Source organism: Prunus avium, chromosome 6, assembly GCF_965620075.1.
Source record: "Prunus avium chromosome 6, drPruAviu1.hap1.1, whole genome shotgun sequence".
Lineage (NCBI taxonomy): Eukaryota > Viridiplantae > Streptophyta > Magnoliopsida > Rosales > Rosaceae > Prunus > Prunus avium.
In genome coordinates, this window is record NC_142289.1 from 39,141,955 (window position 1) to 39,164,376 (window position 22,422).

At 36.4% G+C, this 22,422-nt stretch overlaps 1 protein-coding gene across 2 annotated transcripts in view; it reads left to right on the top strand.

Moving 5' to 3' along the window:
- The first annotated feature begins 782 nt into the window (after window positions 1-782).
- The window catches only part of RGD3 (ROOT GROWTH DEFECTIVE 3), a 29,960-nt gene continuing 8,320 nt past the window's right edge, over window positions 783-22,422 (top strand). The window contains exons 1-18 of one of the 2 annotated variants that reach the window (XM_021961059.2): window positions 783-941; window positions 1,081-1,323; window positions 1,517-1,611; window positions 5,175-5,389; window positions 5,516-5,570; window positions 6,403-6,484; window positions 7,969-8,288; window positions 9,458-9,566; window positions 9,727-10,336; window positions 10,487-10,619; window positions 10,731-10,799; window positions 16,009-16,220; window positions 17,712-17,952; window positions 18,806-18,979; window positions 20,374-20,799; window positions 20,894-21,337; window positions 21,563-21,682; window positions 21,760-22,242. In XM_021961059.2, the coding sequence (XP_021816751.1) occupies window positions 1,275-1,323; window positions 1,517-1,611; window positions 5,175-5,389; window positions 5,516-5,570; window positions 6,403-6,484; window positions 7,969-8,288; window positions 9,458-9,566; window positions 9,727-10,336; window positions 10,487-10,619; window positions 10,731-10,799; window positions 16,009-16,220; window positions 17,712-17,952; window positions 18,806-18,979; window positions 20,374-20,799; window positions 20,894-21,337; window positions 21,563-21,682; window positions 21,760-22,242 (3,837 nt within the window). In that variant the 5' untranslated portion in view covers window positions 783-941; window positions 1,081-1,274. The remainder of the gene's footprint in view (window positions 942-1,080; window positions 1,324-1,516; window positions 1,612-5,174; window positions 5,390-5,515; window positions 5,571-6,402; window positions 6,485-7,968; window positions 8,289-9,457; window positions 9,567-9,726; window positions 10,337-10,486; window positions 10,620-10,730; window positions 10,800-16,008; window positions 16,221-17,711; window positions 17,953-18,805; window positions 18,980-20,373; window positions 20,800-20,893; window positions 21,338-21,562; window positions 21,683-21,759; window positions 22,243-22,422) is intronic. The other variant, XM_021961061.2, reaches the window with a different exon arrangement.

A 22,422-nucleotide genomic window follows, 5' to 3' on the forward strand; every position in this document is an offset into this window, starting at 1 on the left:
TTCTAGCCTTAAAGTCCAATACCAAACCGTGATTTCTTCTCCACATTCTCCCAAAATCAAACCCCACCTCAGATTTTCATAAACCCTAGCCATACTTCTTCTCCCAATTTCCTCTTCTCACCCAAATTCTGAATAACCCAAATTCTCCAATGTTAATCGAGTGAAAAGAAGTGGGGCCCAAACGACGTAACGGAACGTCTTTTATTTTTGACGGAACAGGTAATGTGAGACAGCTTTTAAAAGTTCAGGGGGTATTTTGAGACGTTTCAAAACACACGTGGTAATCTGAGATAGCTTTGAAAACATAGGGGGCATGTACATAAATAAGCCTAGATAATATAATAGTAAGTTGAGTCCAAATAAAGACAAACATGATGTAAACATTTTATTTTTGAGTACGAGCGATATTAGGGAGGGAAATTTCTCACACACAATACTAAGGTGTCATGAAGATTCGAACATAAAATCACTAGTCTGAAAGTCAAAATCATTTTTTATTGAGCTAGACTCCATTGACAATGACGTCAAAACTTTAGTTGGGTTGGGTGTTCGAACAAAAAAAAACCTTTGATTGGGTGAGACACCATCTTCGGATTCGGTTATGCCTAATCTCATCCCATGGGGCTCCGTGTAATTCAAACTCAATTTTTATTTTTTCTTGAGTCGGAAAGCTTATTCTCAATTACAACTGAATTCCCAATGCAGGCCGACCCAATTGTTGAGTGGTCCCAAATTTAAAGCCCAAAACAAAACTGAATTATCTTACAATTGAAGAAAAAGAAAAAGTAGAAAAGAGGAAATTCATAGCATCTCTCCAAGCCAACAGGAAAATAAAATAAAATTTCATAGCAGTCGCCGTAAACGCGGTTGGGAAAGATACGAAGGAACCGAGGAAGAAAGGAAGGAGAGACACTACGTTGCCTGATATTGCACTTATTCAGGTAAGTCGTCTCGCCGGTGCCTTCACCATCTTTTCTGCTGATTACTCGCTCGATCTAACGCTTCCCCAATTGCCCTCTTGGCTTGCTTTAATTTTCAATTTTATCTGAAATCTTTTCGATTTTGTTCCAATTTTTCCAGAATACATTTGACTCCTTAGGTGTCTGAAGGAAATAGTTTAGGGTATATTTCTAGTATTCGTCTACGTCTCGTACATGCTGTGGAGGGAGCACGGAATTGTATTTGTTTGATGACTTGTTCTGTATGGTGTCATTTGACTAATACCAGTACTTAAATTATTGGCGCCGTGTAAAGAAGAGGTGGGATGATCTATTATGGCGCAACAATCCTCTCGTCTCCACCGCCTTCTCACTCTCTTGGACAGTATCCTTCCACCTTTTTCTTTTGCTCAACTTTTGGAATTACTGTTGAATGCATTTAGTTTATTTACCACTTGCATCAGCTAACCCCGCCCCCAACCCTCCTCCTTTTTGGTTCCTCTGTAATTTATTTATCCATTGTCTCAATTTCCCAATGATTGTTTGAATTGGGTTTTTCTTTAACCCAACCCTAATAGCTGGTTCGACCCAAGCAACAAGATTTACAGCTGCTCGGCAGATAGGGGATATTGCCAAGTCGCATCCTCAGGACTTGAGCTCTCTGTTAAAAAAGGTATTACTGGTTTCCGCAATTGTTTCCTTGCAATCACATTATGCTTATTCTGAGACACTATCATCCTGCATCTTCGTTGCCTTGAAAATGAAATCAATGTGCCTTTTTAGTCTGTTAATTTCAAATTCGTACTCAGCTTATGAAGAATATGAGGTTTATTTCAAAGTCAGCATTATAATGACTCAAATATGGCTATTTGTATGAAAACTTTTTCTGTATTTTTTAACTAGAGCTTCGCTTCTTCTGTTAAGCCTGGCAGAAAGTGGATAAGGTCTGATATATGTTAATGAGAAGATCCATTAATCCAGGAAAGAATACTGTAAATGTTGCTAAGAGCTACCATCCACTCAAATAAATTTTCAAGATAATCTGTTCTGTGTAATTTCAAATACTGCCAAATGTTTGGTGGTTTCTTCAACAAAAGAATTGCTATTCTTCTGATGATCACATCTGCCCTTCCAGCAGCAAACTGTAAAACCAACAAATTTATCGAGCCACACACTGAATATTTAAGACCAAAGCTTTCTTGCAATTAGACAATTTAACACCAGTTTCTTCAATAAGATTTTCCTTTCTTAGAGCATCCGCAATGATGCTCTCTATTTCTTAGCTAAAATTTAGCTAAAAATATAAGAAAGCTATTTTAGGAGCTCTCTAAAAAATTTCGACTCCAACCATACTCCCTAATTTGGAGTCATAAATGCTATAACTCTTTTTTGATTGGTCCATCTCTATTAAAAAATAAAATAAAAAATAGTTAGCATTAAAAAAAGGTTTGAAATACTCATTAAATAAGGCAGCATTAAATTATAGGGAGCCACTAGGAGTCCTTTCTCTCTCCTCAGATTTAGGAGCTCCTAGAGGACTCCTTATTTTAGGAGGTGAATAGGGAGCATGGTTGGAGTTGCATTTTTACAATGCCTCCCTAAAATTTGTCTAAGGAGGTGATTTAGGGAGCCCATTGTAGATGCTCTTAGTATGGTAGTTTATGGTAATGGTCTCTCTCAAAGCTGCTGGCCCCACAAACAAAATTACTTTCAGTTAGCTCTCCAGATTCCAAGCAAACTTTTTATCACTGGACTTGAACAAGAGCCTTATAATAAGAAATGAACTGCAATAATATAAATGTATTAAAAGACAAAATTTTTGAAACCCAAAACGATGCTGAAACTGCACATGACCTCCAAAGCCAATGTCAAATATCAGAGAACCTTAAACCTGTCCAAACCATTTTGAATTCCTTTACAATAACACATCACATCTTCATGTATGGCTCTCACATGCTCTTAAGGGTTACAAAATGCATGAAACAATTAATGAACCGGGTTAATCAACTTTAAATTAAGAGGAATACTAATAAATTCTGAATGATTTTAGAATGCATGCATGGAAGCAGGTGCAAGCCAATCAGCAAGTCAACAGTGTACATTATAAGAGATAATAGATATGATCATGCAGTATCGAAAAAGAGAGAAGTTTCAAAATCACAATTGAGAGTTAATGCCTAGTATTTCTTGGTTCCCTTGAGGAAATCCACAGACCTTGAATAAAGTCCCAGTGTAATTGTGTAGATCATGGCTGGTGCTTTCAAGTGGATGTTTAGGCTCACTGTGTTTAGGTTTATGAAGGTGCAATAGAGTAAAGCTTATAATTTGTAGTGGTGGGAATTTGGAATTAAATGTTCTGAGTATGAAGAGGGAGAAGAAAGGGAGTTAGAGAAATATGGACTCACTCCGACAACAGTTTCTTGGAATCACACGAAGAGCTCTCACAAATCACTCAAGAGATTTTTTTTTGAAAAAGATCAGGCTTTTAAGGGCCCATTCAATACCATTTTTCAAAAATGTTTTCATAAAATATTTTCAAAAAGTGAAGACCAAAAAATGAATTTGTGTTTTTAAAATGGGAGAATCTGTTCGGCAAACAACTCAGTTTTCATTCGCCACCCTCATTTTCTCACCTTCTCTGGTTTCTTTTCTCTCCCTCCCCTTCTCTGGTTTCTCTTCTCTGGTTCCCTCTCGGATTCATTGAACCTCTCTCTCTTTCTCTCTGTCTCTCCTTCTCTAACTCTCTCTGGTTGCCTCTCATATTTGTCGACCTCCCTTTTGTTCCATTTTGGATTCGCTGATCTCCCTATGATTCCACAGGTCGATGGTCAGTGGTGGTTTGATGGGCAGATTGGTTTGGTTGGGTTTGATGGTGATGGTTTGATTTGCTGTGGGTAGTGTTGATGGTGGCTTTGATTGGGTGGTGGTGCTATGATTTGGTACAGGTGGTGTTGATGGTCTGGTTGATTGGGTTCAATTGGGTGGTGTTGCGATTGGTTGGTGGCTGGTTGGTGGTCTGTAGTTGTGGTTGTAGTTTGATTGGCGTGTAGTGGTTGTTAGGTGGTGTTTGATGATGGTGGTTATGCTCTGTCTTTTGAATCCATATTCTCTTGAAAACATTTTGATGTTTCAGAATTATAACTAAAAGTTTGAATCCGTTTTTGGAAAGCATTTTCTGCATTTTCTCAACCTCCACCGATTGCAAATCCCAAGTGTTTTCTAAGAATGAAAAGTGAAAACGGCCTGGGAAAACGTCACTGAACATGCCCTAATCTTCCACATTATACAACTTTGAAATCCTAAAAGACCAAAAATGGAATGACCCATATTAATCAACCTCAAAATTCTAAGTCTGATCTCCATCAAGTGCTAATTTTGTTTTTGATAAACACCTGTGCTGATCGTAGCTTTATTTTAACCCGAATAACATTACCCCACAACATTGTTGACATCAGTTGGCTAACAATTTGTTTGTGTGGCCCCATTTCTCCATAAGTTGACTAACATTCCCCCAGAACTTATTTGGTGGCATAAGTTAACCTCAATCACATTATCCGTATGCCACGTCAAATCCCATTAACAAATTGTTTCTGTTTTTGTTTTTAATAGAACTCCAAGTTACTAAGTAGAACTGGAATATGAGGGTGAAGCCTGCTATCTACACATTCATTACCAATTAAACTTGTTTCTTAGGTTTTTTTTGTTGGTTCTTCTGGGTTTAGGCTGGTTAATTGTATTACTTGGAGGTTTAGAGGTTCTTTTGTTTTGTTTTTTTTTTACTTTTGTTGTGGTCTTGGTGGGCTGCTGGCTCACTGTGGTTGTAATGGTTGTTCTTATTTCTTTTCGTTATAAAGTCACCTTGTTTTTATTTTTATAGGATAGAAGTTTTCTGCCATTCTGTAAAAAGCATTCCCAAAAATTCCGGGAAATTAGTAAGGCATCTCGTTTGATCACTTACCTCTGTACAGGTTTTTCTTCGTAATAAAATTTGTGTTTCTTCTCAAAAGAAAGAATATGTAAGAAGGCATTTCACATAAACTGTTGTATCTTTTTCTCCTTTTCAATTTGGCTTTTGCCAATAGATACTCTTGACACTAGAATTATGGTTTGTTTGTTTCTTGTGCTAAGTTTTATGTCAGTTTCTGTCTCTTAGCTATTCCTTTCTGTACTTGTTAATCTACCTTTTTTTTGTGTGTAGAAAAGTATGTCTTTAACTTTAGTTCGTTCTGAGATTAGGTTTCCCAATATCTTCGTAGCAAAAACTGGGATACGAGGGTTGCTGCTGCTCGTGCAGTTGGGGCTATTGCTGAGAATGTTAAGCATACCTCTTTGATTGAACTCTTTACTAGTATTGAATCAAAGATGTCTGATGCTGGGATATCCGGTGCTGTTGAAGATATGGTTGCTTTCCCGATTTTTGATTCTAACGTTGCTGGAACGTCATTTAGAAGGTGGGTATTATTGTAATTAATTTTAGATTTCCTATTGGGGTGGCTCTTGATTTGAGCTTTTGAATAGATGAGGCTTCTCGGAGGCATGGTTGTTTATCTAATTTAAAATTTTCAAAACTACTACAGCTTTGATCTCAACAAGGTTTTGGAGTTTGGTGCTCTGTTGGCATCAGGGGGACAGGTAATGCAGTGTCTATTTTATTTTCGTTGACATAATTGCACTTACGTGAAGAAGGTGATTGTATATTTTTTGGGCTACCTCTTTGGTTTTTGATATTTAAGTTCGACTTAGTGATCTTGATTTTTCTTTCTGTTAATATTTGTTGGTATCCATGAAAGGAGAATATTGGGAACATCAATCTAGTAGGATCCGTTAATAAACAAGTCTAGTAATTGTTAACTATTTATTTATGTATTTGTGCTTCATTAAGAAAAATAATGAAACTATTAAGATAGCAGTTTTTAAAATACAGAGTTGATTAGAAGAGAGGGGGCCAATAAATATTAAAAAAAATTACTAAGGATTTAACAAGAGATAGTGCTCTCCCGTTTTTGTTTTTACATTCGTTTAATCTTTTGTATTGATTATTCACATTTAAATTTCTGAAAGGATCTATGCTGCTGTTGCCCTTTTTTTTGTTTTTGTTTTGTTTTTAGGTGGTCTTTCACTTTGTTAAATGAAAAAGATAATGGTCTGCCCACTTAATTAACTGATACTAATAAGGCTGAACATTTTAATAATTGTGAACCCCATCACTTTCTTTTTATTTATAAATAATATTTGTGTTTCTTATAAAAAAAATAAAAAAGATTGTGGATACCCCATTCGGAATGGCAGATGTTAAGTCTCTGTATTATTTGAGCTAAAGTTGTTTGTGCCAAAGGATTGCCTAATTTGGTTAATTGCTTTTGTGGTGCAGTAAATTATTCTTGTTTTGTCTGATAAAAGAAATATTCATGTTTTGAGTGTTAATTTTCTTCTTTGTAATCGATGCATTCATTTTTGGATTCAGGAGTATGATCTTGCAAATGATCATATGAAGAACCCAAGGGAAAAATTGGCTCGACAGAAACAAACACTACGGCGTCGTTTAGGTTAGTAATCTTTTACTTTCATACTTCTATTGTGTCTGTTCCAAAAAGAAAAGAAAAAATGTGTCCCCCTTAGGTCAGTGCATTTGTACCCTGTTCTGTAATTGGTGGCAGTCTCCAAGCATACATGCAACATGTGGTTGTTGGAGAGAGGGAAAAGATTATTATTGAAATTCAATCTACTGATACTAGTAATCTGATTGGTTGTCTGAACCAGTTTATTCTGTAGCGATTGAATGTGAAAACCAAAATCTAGACACTGTCCAACTGAGAAATCTGTTCTTCGAAAGCCTTTAAATTTCCAATTTTGAGAATAAATTTGACTACCATTTGATTGGACATGCTTGTCTGATCTGGTGTTTTGTATTCCCAGTGCAACTTATATTTAGTGAAACGTTGGAAGTGTTGTGTGGGAACAATTTGGGATAGAGTTAAGACTTCTTGATAGTTGCTTCTCTTTGGTCCTCCCTGTCTAAAAATTTCAAGAACATTTCGTTTAGCGTAATTGTTCTTGATTTGGGGGGCAGGGGAAGGGAGTTTTGAAATGAGTGCTTACTGGGTTATGGCATATGGATTGTTGTTTTAGGTGTCTGATGGACTGCTAGTCCATGTTTATAGTTTTTCTTTTTGTTTATTTTGATAAATTGTGTGTTACTTATGGGATTGGATTCAGTTTTGGCCTTCCTTGTGGGCATCTACTTCATCAGAGTTTACGGAGTTTTCCCTTTATTTTATCTATTTGGATTGGAAAGCAGCAGTATCGTAGAGATATTTATTTCAAGTTTATTGTGGTAGAGTGGTGTCTTAGTTTAAGTTTCTGGTTGCATGTTTGGTGGATTTCTTGTTCACCAATTGTATACGTGGTTTAAAAAAAAATAGAATTGTTGTTTGTTATAAAAAAAGGGTGTGGTGTTTTACAAAGTAGAGAGGTGTTACAAAATTCAATTTTTTTAAATAAGGAGCACATTTCTTTAATAATTAAATTATACAAGTGGGTTGAACGAGATGTCCATCAGTATTCACAAGATACACTAATTTGGAGAGAAACAAGCATAGGGTCCTTTTGTCTTTTAGAGCATATTGAATTTGAAAGAGTGCGCAAGACCGTGGACAAGATGTCCACCCAAAGATACATTGCTAGCCTACTCTATCTCACTCCAAATCCCAAATAAATACTAGACTAAAAAACAGCTAGCGTACGGCAGCCTTCCAGTTTAATAGAATAGTAGAAACAGAAATATCCCTATTTACTCATACAAGTGCCTGAAGCCAAAAATCTGATATGTTAGATCACTATTTTACTAATCCATGCCATGCTGGAGCAAGGGTGGAAGAGCTTATTGAAATACCGAATTATGTAGTTAGTGTGTGTATTTTTTTATATATTCGGAATGTAGTTAGTGTGTACATTTTACTGTTGATTATGCTGTCTTGAATTGCATTTCGATCGCAAGGTTTTAATAGAAATCTCACTGTGTCTTGTACAGGTCTGGATATATGTGAGCAGTTCATGGATGTGAATGATATGATAAAAGATGAAGACCTTATTTTGCACAGCTCGCATGGGAATGGGATTAATCCAAGAGTTTATACATCACATAATATCCATCAGTTGGTTGCAAATATGGTACCTAGTGTATTATCGAAAAGACCAAGTCCAAGGGAATTGAATCTTTTAAAACGAAAAGCAAAAATCAATTCAAAAGACCAGTCAAAGGGTTGGTCTGAGGATGGGGATATGGAGGTGTCATGTGCTCAAAATATAACACCGAAGGGCTCATGTCCTGACTCATTTGGGACTAATAAGGTACTAGATTGCCAATTGATCAATATTTTTGGCGCTAGCTGATTCAAATGTTGTATGTCAAATTCGTAAGCTATTGCATATGGAGGCATCTCACTTGGTAGTAATAAAATGTTTTGAAGCTTCTGATGTAATCTTTGTTATCGTATTGTTCTGCTCAGTGGTATTTATTTTGTAAGAGAGTATTAAAAAACGTTCCTGGGAGGAAGCTTTGAGTGTAGGGCAATTGAGGGAAAAGCGGTTATTGTTGGATAAATTTTGCATGTGATTTTGATGATAAGGTTGCTCTTTCTGAAGCTCAGGCTTGTTCATAAAATAGAAAGAAATATTTCAAATTTATGGTAGTTGGTATATGTTTTAATTTCAGTAAAAAAATTGAAAGTTCTAATCAAGAGTTAATTATGAAAGTGGAATCCAGTCTTGACTGAAAGAACTTAATGTGAAAACATCAAGTCATAAATTACTTCTAAAATGAACATCAGGTAATAAAACATCAACTCTTAATGTGAAAACATGTACCAACTCTTGATTAGAACTTAATTTTTTGCGGTTTTAATTTTTTTATTTTCTCAAGTAACGAATTACATTAATGTGAAATACATGAAGAGAAACCATTGTTTGCGGGATTTTTTTTTTGGGGTTCATTTTAGATGTTTTTTCTTAATAAAAATATAAGTAATATGAATTTGAAGTAAGCTTGAATTATCATTTTATTTTTTTGATTTAGAACTAAACCTTACTTGTTTAGGGGAGATAGGATCATGCCGGGGATGGTTATAGGGTCAAAGAAAAGAAGGAAAGATAACCAAATTTTTAATTGTTTTACTATAGATAAATAATTTAAATGACATACTTATATACTATGGATAAATAATTTCGTTTCATATCTTAAAATGTTATAACTTGTGGATTTTCATGCTACTACTAGCAGGATATTGGTACACTGGTTTGGGATTTGATACTAAACTACCATACACATCTGGTTGATAATGATAGGGATTTATTCAGTTATACATTTGCTATTGTTATAGAGGTTTCGCATCTTGTAATATTCTAAATTTCCTAATCATTGTTGTTCAGTTGCAGAATTACTTTGGTTATTTTCTTTACCTTTGTCCTCCTCCTGCGTTGGGGTATAAGTTTCTGCATTGTAATGTTGATTAGTTTAGCAGGAATTTGTGGATTTCGATCATGATGAAGAGAACTTTGAACACAATGGAGACGGGCGGTGGCCTTTTCATAGTTTTGTTGAGCAACTAATCCTAGATATGTTCGATCCAGGTTGGCTTCTGTTATTTTTATTCTTCCTGTTAAGGGTGGACAGTGTAACCTTGAAGTGGGTGTGCTATTTCTTTTATACATAATTTTTTTGATATGCTATTATGATTGCTTCAATTGAAACTATGTCTTACAGTTTTGTTTTTATTTTATTTTTTCCAAGTTTGGGAGGTACGCCATGGTAGTGTGATGGCTTTGAGAGAAATTTTAACGCATCAAGGTGCTTCTGCTGGAGTATTTATGCCTGACTTGAACCTGGACAGTGCAATCTTCACAGAGTTAGAAAATAAATACAAATCATATACAATGAAGAGAGAGAGAGATATTGATTTGAATATGCAAGTTCCAATTGATGAATCTGGACCGAAACTGAAAAAGCCGAAATTTGAAAATGTTTCATCACCATTTATAGATACAGTGGTTTCTGCCAGCAAGGATGGGGATTTTGATATTAGTATGCAGACAGAAGATGGCGGGTGTAGGTCGCCTTCTGGGCAGGTGAATGGTCAACTTCATGTGACCTCTGTTAAGGTTGATCCCAAGTGTTTTCTCAATGCTATGCCGCATCCACATGAGCAACCAGCCGAGACAACTGAGCTAAAGGGTCACTCAGACAATAAGGGATCCTTTCAGAAATTGGATGTGCTGAAAAGCCTCACTGAAAATAGTGATATGTTGAACTTGGTTAAACTGGCTAGGCATTCATGGCTTAAAAATTGCGAATTTCTTCAAGATTGTGCAATTCGTTTCTTGTGTGTATTGTCGCTAGACCGGTATGGTTTTTATCAAGCATGCATTTTTTCTTTGAAAATTAACTTGGGCATAATTCATTTGTTTAATTCTAAATCATGTGGCTGTTAGCATGAAGATCTATGTATTCTTGCATAATAACATAAATTACTTGCGATTATGTATAATTGCAGTTTTGGAGATTATGTCTCTGATCAGGTAGTTGCCCCAGTACGTGAAACCTGTGCACAAGCATTGGGTGTTGTGTTCAAATACATGCATCCCGCATTAGTTCATGAAACATTGAATATCTTGCTGAAGATGCAGGTAAATGTCCTGCAATGCCATTGCCATGCTTTTAGGCCTGTATACTTGTTGTTCTTGGTTATTATTATCAATGTTGTTGTTTTTATGCTTCTGATATTCCTATTTGTTCAGTGTAGACCAGAATGGGAGATTCGTCATGGAAGCCTATTGGGTATTAAGTATCTTGTTGCTGTGCGGCGGGTAAGCATTTGTTTCTCTTTGTAGTATTTTGAGATAATTCGGGTTCTGCTAGAATATCATGCGTTTTTTGGACATCATATTGAAAAAGAATGCATGTTTTGGTTGATCCTTCAACCTGAGCTATTCTTTCTTTTCCTCGTATTTGTAGTTTTTGTGGGGCTCTGTGAACTTCTGGTATTTAAAAGTTGAGGTATTAAGTGATACTTGGATGCTTGGACATTTCTTTTCTTCAAACTTGTCGATGCTTTGTCATCAAGGATTAAAATATCGGCCGTGCAGATAATTTCTGGCCTCCAATTTACGGATATTTCGGGGGATATATCGTTATTGTTTTGGGTATCGGGAAAAAAATCAACAAAAATAATAGATATAGGCATTGAAACACATAATTTTGGTGTAAACTTTCATAGATGTTATTTACATTATCAATGAATGTATTGAACAAATAAAACTCAAAATTTACTAATCATAAGATATACATATGATGAAATATAAGTGGTATGTAATGCGCGTTAATGAAAAGTTTGAAAATAAAATGTTGATTAGAATGAATAAGCCATGCATAAATCCATAGTTTGTTTAAACATTGGATTACAATTTAGATAAGTGTCCATCTACATAAATGAAGAGCTCCTATGAGGTTGAAACAATGAGGAACAACTTTGTAAGCCATGTTTGAACATGGTGCACATACGTCTCTCTTGAGCTCCCTAATGTCCTCCCATATATGGGATAGTTAGGATTAACCAAACTAGTAGACCCATAATCTGTTTCATAATCTTGAGCTCCATAACTAGTTCCACTATAATCAGACATGACATAACTATAGCTATTATAAGATTCATTTGAGTTAGTACTAGGTCTAGTTCCTATGCTCATAGATCCAAAACAGATCGCCATGTCCTCTTCATATGGATTGGAGGTATGTGGGCAGTGGACTGTACATAGATTCTTCATATTAATAAATTATAGGGTTCTGGGCAAGGATTAGCTATTTTTGGGTTCTAATTTGCTTCAATTGCCTTAAAAAATTATGAATTTTTTTTGGGTTCTGTTATGGGTATCGGGAAATATCGGGGATATCGGCAAAATATCGGGGATATCGCACTTATCGGGGATATATCGTCGATACAGGGGAAGATATGGCCTTACCCCCTAGTATCGGTGTCGACAGTTGAAAATATCAATATATCGGCCGATATTTCAATCCTTGCTTGTCATTAGTAGGAATATAGTTTTTGTACTTTCATGTACTTATGAAATGTAGACAAGTTTCATGTTTCAGGCTGGACATGGCTGCAGTAGAAAGACCCAAATAATCTGTATCATCATACCACCCCATATATTTTAGGTTTAAAGTATTCGGTGGTCGAAAAAAGGCTGAACTAATATTGGGTTGGGTGGTTCCAAGGATCTACTCTTTTCTGTCCGAGTTCTTTCTCGGTAGGAGAGCTAAGAAGAGAGCTGCTTCCTTCAAGGAACGATGTTATCTTAGCAGTAATTTGGGTGGTTTTTAAGGAAAGATAGAATTCAAGGAACTTGAAGGGTAGATTTCTGGCTTCTCTTTGGGCTTCCTTCTCAAGGACTTTAAGGGTGTTCCTTTTAGTTTAACCCGTTTGGACTTGTCAGCCATTTTAGACCAAGTAATCTGTTCCTTCATGGGAGTTTGGGTGTTTTTAGGGTTGTATCTTTAGGTCTTTGATTCCGATTGACTCCTTGTTCATTTTGTTTTTTACTTCTTTATTTTCTCTTCAAATTTTTTATATTTTTTATATTTAAAAAAATACTAATATATATATTTTTGACCAGTAATCCACCTGGGTAGATGAAACAAGAACAATAATTCAACAAGCTACATCTAATTTAACACTACAAAATTATTCAAGACACCACAGCTTTCCAATCTAAATTTTAAGCAGGATAGATAGAAGCCTAAAGTGCTGCCCAATACTTGACCGTCTCCTACACCCCCTCCACTTCCATCTCCCTAGTATCTTTAAAGATCCGCTTGTTTCTTTATGAGAAAATAGCCCAAATAGTACACATCACCATGCAATCTCATTTTACTCTAGCCTGTTTTTCACCATCCAAACCTTAATATGATTAAATAAAGTCGTATTTATTGTAGTGCCCCTTGAAACTATGGTCGTCTCACTTTGCCCCCTGAGAGTCCAAGTGACCCACTTTACCTCTTTGACCCAAGCTTGCCGTTCCATTTTGCCCCTTACTGTTAACTACATCCAAAAGTTTGTTAAAGTTGATGACGTGGCAGGGGTATTTTAGTCATTTAGTACACATGAGTTATTTGCCACCAATTTGGGTGATGTGGCAAAGTGGACCCCACCTCCAGCATCCAAACCTCTGATTATACGCACAATTTCCCTCAATCATCCAATTAGAGGACGACCAAGACCCAGAAGATCACCCCCTTCACATGTCTTTGCTGCTGCTGCACACTTCTCTTGCTCCTCCTCCTCCTCCTACTCTTTTCCTTCTCTGTTGACCTTGGATTTGGACTTGGAGATTAATAATACTCCACAACTTCCATATGAAGCTTCAAACTTTCTGGTTCTTCAGATTTGAGGCACAATGGAACAGACATTTCAGCCTCTTGTGGTGGCTTCTTCTGCTGATTTTGAAAATTGGTGACTCTAGAGCTCTGTATTTTGCGACTGCGGCATTGTTGTTGGGGAGAGTTGGATCTTCTTGGTTTTTTAAGTAAAAAGGATGCTTCATTAAGCCCAACAAAAGGGGACAAAAGGAGCCTTATAGAGCCAAGATCGAAAGATCTCAAAAGAAATAAAATACTGAGAAAGTAAACACAAACTAAATACCAGTTAGTGCACAAAAGCTTTCCCAGCTACAACAATTAAACCCCATTTGGTGGACAAGGGATTCCGTCAGATACCAACAATTATCCTTTGCTTGCCAAGCCCCATCTTGGATCTAGGTAGGTTTTTTTTTGTTTGTTAATGTTTTTAAATTTTGTATTGTACAATTGTTTTTATTTGTTTTTTTGGTCCATACTGGAGGTCGGGTCCACTTTGCCACATCACCTAGGTGGGTAAATAACCCACATATACGAAATAGCTTAAATACCCACGCCACATTAACAGACTTTTGGATGGAGTTAACGGTAGGGGGCAAAGTGATACAACAAACTTGGGTCAAGGGGGTAAAGTGGGTCACTTGGACTTTCAGGGCAAAGTGAGATTTGACCATAGTTTCAGGGGGCACTGCTGTAAATAAGCCTTAAATAAATAACACCATGATCTTTTTTGTGCCCGCATTGGTGTATTTTGTGCAAGAGTGAAGGGGAGACTGGATTATGTCTTCTTATCCTGCCGGTTTAGCTGTAAATGTTCTTTATTTAATGAGATTAATGTTAGTTGGGTGGCACTTGCACTAAAAGACTGCTTTTCTTTGCTGGGTGGGAAATTTAAAGTATTGGGTGGTGGAAAGAAGGCTAAAGTATTATGGGGCTGTATGGTGATGACTATTATTTGGGTTATTTGGTTGGAAAGAAACCAAAGGATTTTTAAAGATGTTAGGGGGATGGAAGTGGAGGAGGTGCGGGAGAAGGTCAAGTATTGGGTGGCACTTTGGGCATCTGTTTCTCCTGATTTTAGGAACACTTTTATTTCTGACATTGTTTAGACTGGAAAGCTGTAGTGTCTTGAATTGTTTTGTGATGCAGGGCAGCGGCTATAAGCTGCTGTCCAGCGACCCAAACATACCCAAAATACAGAGAATAGAAGGATAAAGCAGTAGAATTGAAGTTGGAACGAAGATAATTGAGTTCTAGGGCAAAATTCCAATAGAAACTCTGTAGACTAAAGTCTGAAATTATATTCATCAACAAAAACTCCATACAAGAGTCTCTAGCTAGCCTATTTATACTAGAATACAGAAAACCTAATTGACATAGGAAATTAAAAACCTGAACAGGAAATTAAACCAAATCCTAGTAAGAATAGGAAAACAAAAGAAGTAACTAATAATTTAAAGTAAATAGAACCCTAGCCCAATTGACTGACGGGGCTAAGTAATCTTAGAGAGCTTTGTAGATGCTCCTGCGTCATTTTGGTTTGTTAAACTAGTTGTAACATGAGTTATTGTTTTCTCTTATATTCTCATGGTGGATTGCTTATCTACGGTGCTGTGCAGCTTCTTTTGTGTAATAAAATTTCATAGTTTCGTGTTTTATTTGAAAAGGAAACAGAATTTTATTGCAAAAAGACGATAAAAAAACAAGGTGGCCAAGATGGCCACAAAAGAAGTCTAAACAGCGAAATAGAAGTTAGACCAAGAAAATGAAAAACTTATAGCAAAAGAACAAAACTTAAAACAAACTTTGACTGGAAAGCTAGTGGATGGCTGCATTCCAATCCAGCCAAATATTCCTAAAGGACATATCTATAAAGTATGTAGAAGTCGAAGCCCATAGTGAGGAGCACAATCAAACTTTCTCCCATAGCTTCTCCATTTCGCGACAAGTATGGTCCTAAAATATCAATCTATTTAGTTCCAGCCAAACCACCCAGATGACCGCCAATACGATACAACCCCATAAAACCTTGGCTTTCTTCCCATTTCCTTGAAGATGAAAGAAAAGAGCAAGATAAGAAAATGATTCACGCTCTCCCCCAAATTATTGAACAAGATGGATAATTTATGCATAATTGCATAGTTGATAAATGAAGATCTACTATGAGGTCCAATGATGAGGAACAACCATCTACATCCATATAATAGTCGTACCAAGTCATGTACCCAGGTTTAATTTGGTTTGTATTTGACTTAACTAGAGATTTTTTTTTTGGTTTGAATTTGCATTTTCTTCCATCTATTACTTTCAAAAATCATGAAATTTTTTGGGTTTTTTTTGCTGATATCAGGAAATGTCGGTACTAGTGTAAAATATTGGGAAATATCGTTGACATGGGGGAAGAAATGGGTTTACCCCCCAGTATCGGCGTCGACACTTTGAAAATCCTACATATTGGCTGATATATCGGTGTATGGTCCGATATTTTCGTCCTTGATTGTAGGAGGATCATTAATGGACGTATAACAGCTAATGAGCTATGCGTGTCTTACACTACTTGTGATCAATCTTTCTCTCTTTGTTTTGCTGGTTGCTTCTTGCATGACTACGATTTTCGTCGGTTACATTTTATTGTTTCCATGTTTCTTTTCATGGCACCAGGAGATGCTTCATAACTTGCTTGACCGGATCCTGCCTGCATGTAAAGCTGGCCTGGAGGACCCCGATGATGATGTTCGAGCAGTAGCTGCAGATGCCTTAATACCTACAGCAGCTGCTATTGTTGCTTTAAATGGTCAAACTTTGCATTCTATAGTGATGCTGCTTTGGGATATATTACTTGATTTGGATGATTTAAGTCCATCCACTAGCAGGTATTTTTATTTGCTAGTTGATATGTGAGACTCGTTACTTCTTGTCAGTCTCTTTTGCTATTGATTGCAGCATCAATCTTTTTAAGGTAATGAGTGCAATAAGCTAATATATGTGTTACACAGAGAAATAAACAAGAAAAGAAAATAACTGCACTGTCACTTCAGCAAACCTGGGGGTTATTTTCAATTTTTTTGAGGAATATATAACCTAAATACATATGTTTTCGAATTAGTTGTTCAGCTATTTTACATGGTGTTGCTGCATTGTTGCGCATATTAATGTTATGCATTGTGTCATTCACGAGTAGCAGATACACGTCTGAACGAAATGCTTGCATCCGTGCTGTTTAATTTGATTTTAAGTTTGGAATGCCAAATAGGTACATATTTTTCACTTGGTTGCTAATTCGTGGGACATGGAAGAGGAAGTGGATTTACTGTGATATAGGATTAGGTTCTTAGCTTCTGGGAAGGTTGATACTTGTGATATGGTTTAGAGGAGGAGACCTTCTGCTTGCTTCTTCCTTAATGTCATGCTGTGGCAGAGATGAAGCAGAGTGTGAACCATTCATTCCTGCAATGCGCGATTGCTCTCTCTCTGATTACAGCTGTTCAGGGAGGCCAATATGTTTTGGGTTATCCCAGCTGAGTGTGTGGGTTTATTTGGCAAGAGGCATAAGGTTCTTGATTGAAGGAAGAATGGCATGGTTCTGGAAGATGTTCAGTGATGGCTATTTTTTGGGTAATTTTGGGGTAGGGGAATACATTTGACAATGAGGGGTGAGGAGATGCATAATTTGTGGGAGAGGGTTTGCTTTTGGGCATCTCTTTGGGCTTCAATCTCTTCTTGGTTTAAGGATATTTCTTTCTCTACAATTTTTGCAAATTGTAATGCAGCTGTTTATTATTGTTTTTTGTTTCTTTTCTGGTTCTCTGTTGTCTTTTCAGGTTGTTAGTGTCATTTTTAGAATTCTGTAGTTTCTTTGTTCATGTGGACATCTTGCCCATTGTGTTGTAGTTTTCCTATCTTCTTAATGCATTTTCGTTTCCTAATAAAAAAGAAATTAGGTTCTTAGCTTCTCCTTCAATATCTTGGTGAAGTCGCTTTAGAGATATTGTGATTATATATGTTTAGAGTGATGCTGGTTGTAGCTCCTTGTTTCTCCTTCGATATCTTCGTGAACGCTTAGACATTGTGATTATATATGTTTAGAGTGATGCTGGTTGTATGCTACTTGTTTCTTTACTCTAAGGCTACTTTCTATTGGCTGCTTTGTATTGGTATTGGTTGCAGGTGGAATGCTTATGTACTAATCAATGCATTAAATTATATGGTATGATATAGATAAAAGTTTGTTTGATGTAAAAAAGAAGATATATTGGTGTAATTCGTCTTGATTTGGGGGGAGTATGACTGGAATGTAGTGTGTCCTTTCTTGTTTGTATATGCATCAAAGTCTGTAGATAAATCATGGATGTTTCTTTTTGCAGTGTAATGAATCTGTTGGCTGAAATATATTCCCAAGAAGAGATGATTCCTAAGATTTTTGAGGCATTGACTTTGAAAGAGAACCTTGAGTTTGATTTAAATGAACTGGGTAGCATTGATGATACTGGAGAAGGTATAAGTTTGCAGGATAATCCTTTTATGTTATCTACATTGGCACCACGGTTGTGGCCCTTTATGAGGCATAGTATCACATCTGTCCGTTATTCAGCTATCCTCACTTTGGTAAGCTACTCTTGGCTCTCTTTGTGGTGTTTGTATAATTGCCTACCATTTGTATTTTTTAAAGGAATATTAATGACTTTGAAGTATGTCTTTTGTCAATACAATGATTTTTGTTTCCTATACAAAAGTAAAATTAAAGGATGAATCTAGGTTACCATTTAGATCAGCAAATCAAAAAGCCTGGAATGGAAAATCTGCTAATCCTGTGTTGGTTGCCAGCAAAGTTATGAAAGCATGCTTATGAGGCAATGTATAAACCAAGCCAGTTTCACCCACCACTCTTTAGAAAGGGTACCCCTATTGGCCTTGCAAGTGTTAACACTATTAAAGAAACCAGATTTCCTGGTGTCCACACAACATTGTGACCATTAGTTGTTGTTCACTGGACAACAACACAGCCCTTACAAATAATGTGAAGCTGATTTTATCTAGCTGATTGGATGCATTAACCATAATGTGACTCACTTTAGTTTCAGACTGATACCCAAGTCATGGACATGGTTAACATTAACATCAATAGGAATACCAGTTGCATTCCAGTTGCCCCCCCACAAGTATGTGTTTTCACCATTACCACCTATTTTTTGTTATATCTTGATTTTACTGTGTTAAAGACAGTAATTATTTTATGTGCACTAATTTGTGGGCGACTTTTATAAAATGGGCAATTGATCATGGTTCAGATGTACATAAGCATGCTTATAGATATATTCACGTGCGTGTGTGGGGGTAAGTATGTGTTTGCACTTGCGTGTATAAGTATATGTTTGTGCATGTGTAAGTATATGTTTGTTTTTTAGTGTTTGTAGTATGTATACTTACAGTTAATTCTCTCTAATATTTTCATTTGCAGGAGCGACTGCTTGAAGCAGGATACAAAAGGAGCATCTCTGAGCAATCAAGTACTTCATTTTGGCCTTCTTTTATTTTGGGCGATACCCTAAGGATTGTTTTCCAGAATTTGCTGCTTGAATCAAATGATGAAATTTTGAAACGTTCAGAGAGAGTTTGGAGGCTCCTTGTTCAGGTTATTTATTTAGTGATAATTAAGAGCTTTCATTTTTTGCTTTTTTATTCTTTATTTATCTGCTTCTTGTTGTGTTTTTCTGTCTCCAAAGGTTCAAAGGATAAGAAAATGTAATTTTCTCTCACATAGTGTCTGTGTTTCACTCACATATATGTTATAGAGACACCTTGCATCCATACACTTGATGTATCTCTGTCACTAGCATCATTTTAACGGGTTTAATTACTAAGACGGAAAGCATTTACCCCCTTTATACAGATTTATTCTTATTAACACTGTTAATTTTGGTTAGGATACTTCTGTGTTATTATCTTTTAGTTCTCTGTATTGTTTCGTCCTCCCCCTGTACAGATCTATTCTTATTATTTTAAATTTTTTTCTTCAATAAATAAAAATTTCACGAACTAAACTATGAATGTAAATTCATAATAACTATCCATAGGTTGACCAGACATTCAGAAAGGTCGTAAGAACTATCAATGTTTTGAATTTTGTGTTGGCCAAAGATATGGATTCTCATCGAATGTGTTTAAATGTGTTCCTAAGTTCTTTGGAAGTCTGAGAAGGTGAAATTCAGTGGTAGAAGTTCGAAGTGTAATGAGTGCATCTTATTCATATGGTCTTTTAAAATTAGAGATAGATATGCAACCTCTTCTTATCAGTAAATCGTTACTTCTGGGAGGATTTTCAACCAACCTGATTTTAAAGCTTGAGTAATATATCAACGAGATTCCTCAATGTCATGCTAAGAATAGCTGGGATTTCCAGAAGGAGAACCCAAAGAAAAAAGCACAAATGGATATTGTAGGATTCCCAAGAGATTTTTCGATTTCTTCCCGAAGTAGATGCTTATTCTTCTGCTGCTCACGTTCCTTTTGTAGCTGGGAATCTAGGGATAATTATTATTGTTATAGCTTCCTGGTAAACCTATAGAATGTTAATAATGGTGCAACTTATTTCAATCTGATCATAATTCCTGAACTGTGCAGTAATTTTATATTCTTTAAAACTAGTTGCTAATATCATAGAAAACAAATTAATAAATTTTTTTGAGACACTATGGCTTCGGGGTCGACCTGGTAAGAAAAACGAAAACCTTGAAAAATTGTTATCTTACACCACAATAAAATACAACTACATGCCTCTGATATTTGTTAAAAAGGTGATGGATAAGTTCTTGTACCTGCTTCAGTCTTAGCTTATTTCTCTTGAGCCCTAGCTCTTGCTTGGCGTTTCTTGCTTTTGGGCACATAAAAAATCACTTTATTCTCATGCTTTTGATAGCATTTGACTGATGCTTATTTGTCAAATATTACGCCTGGTCTCACTGTTTCTCTTCTCTCTCTCTCTCTCTCTCTCTCTCTCTCTCTCTCTCTCTTCTTTGATTATACCAGTGTCCAGTAGGGGACTTGGAAATTGCTGCAAGGTCTTATATGTCCTCTTGGATAGAACTTGCAACTACTTCGTATGGGTCAGCATTAGATTCTACAAAAATGTTTTGGCCTGTTGCTCTCCCTCGAAAGAGTCATTTTAAAGCAGCTGCTAAAATGAGAGCTGTGAAGCTAGAAAATGAGTCTTGTAGAAACATTGGGTTGGAGTCTGCAAAGGCGTCAATTCCAGAGGAAAAAGCTGGAGATGCTTCAACCAATAATGTTCAGATAGTTGTTGGTGCAGATGTCGAGTTGTCTGTAACTCATACCCGAGTGGTTACAGCAGCAGCATTGGGAGTCTTCGCGTCTAGATTGCAAGAAGGCTCAATGCAGTATGCAATTGATCCACTGACTAATGCCCTTACCTCTTTATCTGGTGTCCAGCGGCAGGTACCATTTGATTTTAACTGCAACTTTCCACCATCCTCCCCTTCTCTCTTGGTAAAGTTTAACTTAAATCTAATCAGTCTTCATATTCTATCAGGTAGCAGCTATGGTTCTTATTTCTTGGTTCAAAGAGATTAAAAGTGTGGGTATGTTTGAAAATGTTGGGGTTATGCCAGGTTTTCCACACCATCTGAAAAACGGGATGTTGGATTTGTTAGCATGCTCTGATCCTGCCTTCCCTACAAAAGATTCACTCCTTCCTTATGCCGAGCTTTCAAGAACTTATTGTAAGATGCGTTGTGAGGCTAGTCAGTTGTTAAAAGCTATTCAATCGTCTGGTATGTTTCAGAGTTTTTTGTCTACTAGTAAAATTAACTTGGAAAGCTTGAGCGTGGACAGTGCAATTAATTTTGCATCGAAACTTCCAATGTTATGTAATGATGTTGCGGGGAATGATTCTGTGGAAAGGCACGTTGTTGATGGCATAGAGTCAGCAAAACAACAACTTCTGACAACTTCAGGATATTTAAAATGTGTTCAGGTATGTCTGGGATAATTGAAGATTGTTTGATGTGCTGTTTTAAGTGCTTGATATGCTATGCAATGCAAAAATATTCATCTGTATTTATAGAGAATTCTTGGAACAGTATTTGACCTATTTTCATCTTTATTGAAGGTTTTTTTTTATTATAGATTTTCCCAAATTCTTAAATTATATTTTAGAGGTGACATTTTGTTCACTGTTACTTTATGGAACAATTTGCAGAGCAATCTGCATGTTACTGTGTCTTCCCTTGTTGCTGCTTCGGTTGTTTGGATGTCAGAGCTTCCTGCACGACTAAATCCCATTATTTTGCCTTTGATGGCTGCCATCAAAAGAGAACAGGTAATCTCCTAGATATAATGCTTTCTAAATTATTAATATGCTCATTTAATCTAATATATCTTAAATTCCTTTGGAAGGAGGAAATACTGCAAGAGAAGGCAGCTGAGGCACTTGCAGAGCTTATATCTCATTGTATATCACGTAGGCCTAGCCCAAATGATAAGTTAATTAAGAATATATGTAATTTGACATGCTTGGATCCTAGTGAAACTCCCCAAGCTACAGTCATCTGTTCCATAGATATTATTGATGATCAAGATCTTCTCTCCTTTGGGAGAAATACTGTTAAGCAGAAATCAAAGGCTCATGTGCTGGCTGGTAGTGAAGACCGGTCAAAGGTTGAGGGCTTTATTAGCAGACGAGGATCTGAACTTGCGTTGAGGCATCTCTGTGAGAAGTTTGGTGCTTCATTATTTGATAAGCTTCCTAAACTGTGGGATTGCCTCACTGAAGTTCTTAAGCCTAGTAGTATTGAGTCCCTTAGTCCTGCAGATGAAAAGAAAATTACACAAGCTATGGAATCTGTGAACGATCCCCAGATCCTGATAAACAATATCCAGGTTCTTATCATCCTTGATTTTGTTAGTTGTTGTACTTGATATTAAATATTGTGATACTGCATTCAGTACTCATATTTTTGCGTACGATAGTGTCCTGGTATCATTATTTATCTAAAGGTGTTATGCATATGCAAATTCACTGTACTATGTTCAAAATTATTTTGAGAACTTTTTTCTCTC